Below are 1336 nucleotides of genomic sequence, written 5' to 3' on the forward strand. Positions count from 1 at the left end.
TTTTTCTTAGATACTCCTCCATATCCTTCTGGAAGCGCTGGATAGCAACGTACTGTGTGTCCTTCGCAAGTGGGTTCGTCCCCGAAGTAATCACTTGACCACTCACAAACGGAACACCTGCATCTACAGCTTCACGCCACACACTTAGAAGCATCTCTTGCACAGCAAGTGGGCCCAGCAGATATGCACCAGCAGTACGCTTGTCTGTCAGCATCCTCTTGATGAACTTCGCAGTGTCTTTGATAGGTGAACCAAACACAATAACAGCCTGTGGACGAGTGTCCGCAAACGCCTCCCAAGTAGCATTGAAAACAACATCGTCAGCAGGTTCACTGAGAGAGCTCTTCACTGTAAACACGCCACTGATATTTTGACCCAGAGTAAAAATAATTTCTCGTGCATGATTAAACTCGAGATCACCATAAGATACGTTCTGTAAATACATGAATCCTAACCGATGTACCCAGAGACTGTTCATAGCATATCGTATGAGCGCAAGCAGCTCTGAAGCAGGTTCCGCACGGGTAAAATAGAGATGAGGATTCCATTTCCTTAGTGTGCTAGAACCAGTGAATGGGGCGAAAGCCACAACACCATGACTCTCAATAGCAGGCAAGACGTGCTGAAGTGCAACATCACCAAATATTCCAGTTAAAACAAAAATACGATTGTCTTTTGAGAGATCATTAACCGCAAGATTGTACAAGTTGTCAACTGTTGCCTCCCTTTTCACAATTTCAACACGTATGCCATCAGTCACGGTGAAGTTATGGGACGAAAGCGAGGCTCTAAACCCAGCAACGAGAGCGGCAAAAAGCCTTCGTGTTGATAAAATATCAGTTCGATTAAAAAACAAAGCTTTTACAGTGCGGATAGCAGGTCCTGCATCCTGGCACAGTGCGCTGTGTGGGGTGTACACCAGCAGGTGGATGAGGCACAGCAGTGCAGTGAGGCACAGCAGCGGGCGGAAGTACGTGCGGCTGCAGCAGTATGCCACACCTGTGGCCTTGGGAGTGTGGAAGTGCATAGCTTGTGTCTTGAAACTGCAGGGAGAGTACAAAAATAAGAGAAGGGAATAGAATGCAAAGAGAAATGAGGCACAGGTTGTGTGGAGAGAGCACAGCAGAGCAAAACCCTGAGAGGGTGGTCATCCAGTCAAATCTAAGCGACTGCGCTCAGTAGTCCTCCGTTCGGCAACAATACGATCCAAGAAAAGCAGTGAAGAAATAATCATTAGGAGTGCAGTAATGAAATCAATATAAAAAGGTAAAGGTTTCAATGCTACAAAGCATGACCACCCTTAATAGTAGAAGACACAATGAGTCCAGATGAATAG

At 46.2% G+C, this 1336-nt stretch overlaps 1 protein-coding gene across 1 annotated transcript; it reads right to left on the bottom strand.

Annotated features, from left to right (window-relative positions):
* Position 1: 1 nt before the first annotated feature.
* On the bottom strand, positions 2 to 1027 carry TM35_000661020 (putative receptor-type adenylate cyclase; the record flags this gene model as incomplete). Its single annotated transcript, XM_029031105.1, has 1 exon — positions 2 to 1027. A coding segment is annotated over one exon (1026 nt), but the record flags the coding sequence as incomplete, so codon positions are not given.
* Between the last annotated feature and the right edge of the window lie 309 nt (positions 1028 to 1336).

Source organism: Trypanosoma theileri (assembly GCF_002087225.1).
Source record: "Trypanosoma theileri isolate Edinburgh chromosome Unknown TM35_Tth_66_V1, whole genome shotgun sequence".
Lineage (NCBI taxonomy): Eukaryota > Euglenozoa > Kinetoplastea > Trypanosomatida > Trypanosomatidae > Trypanosoma > Trypanosoma theileri.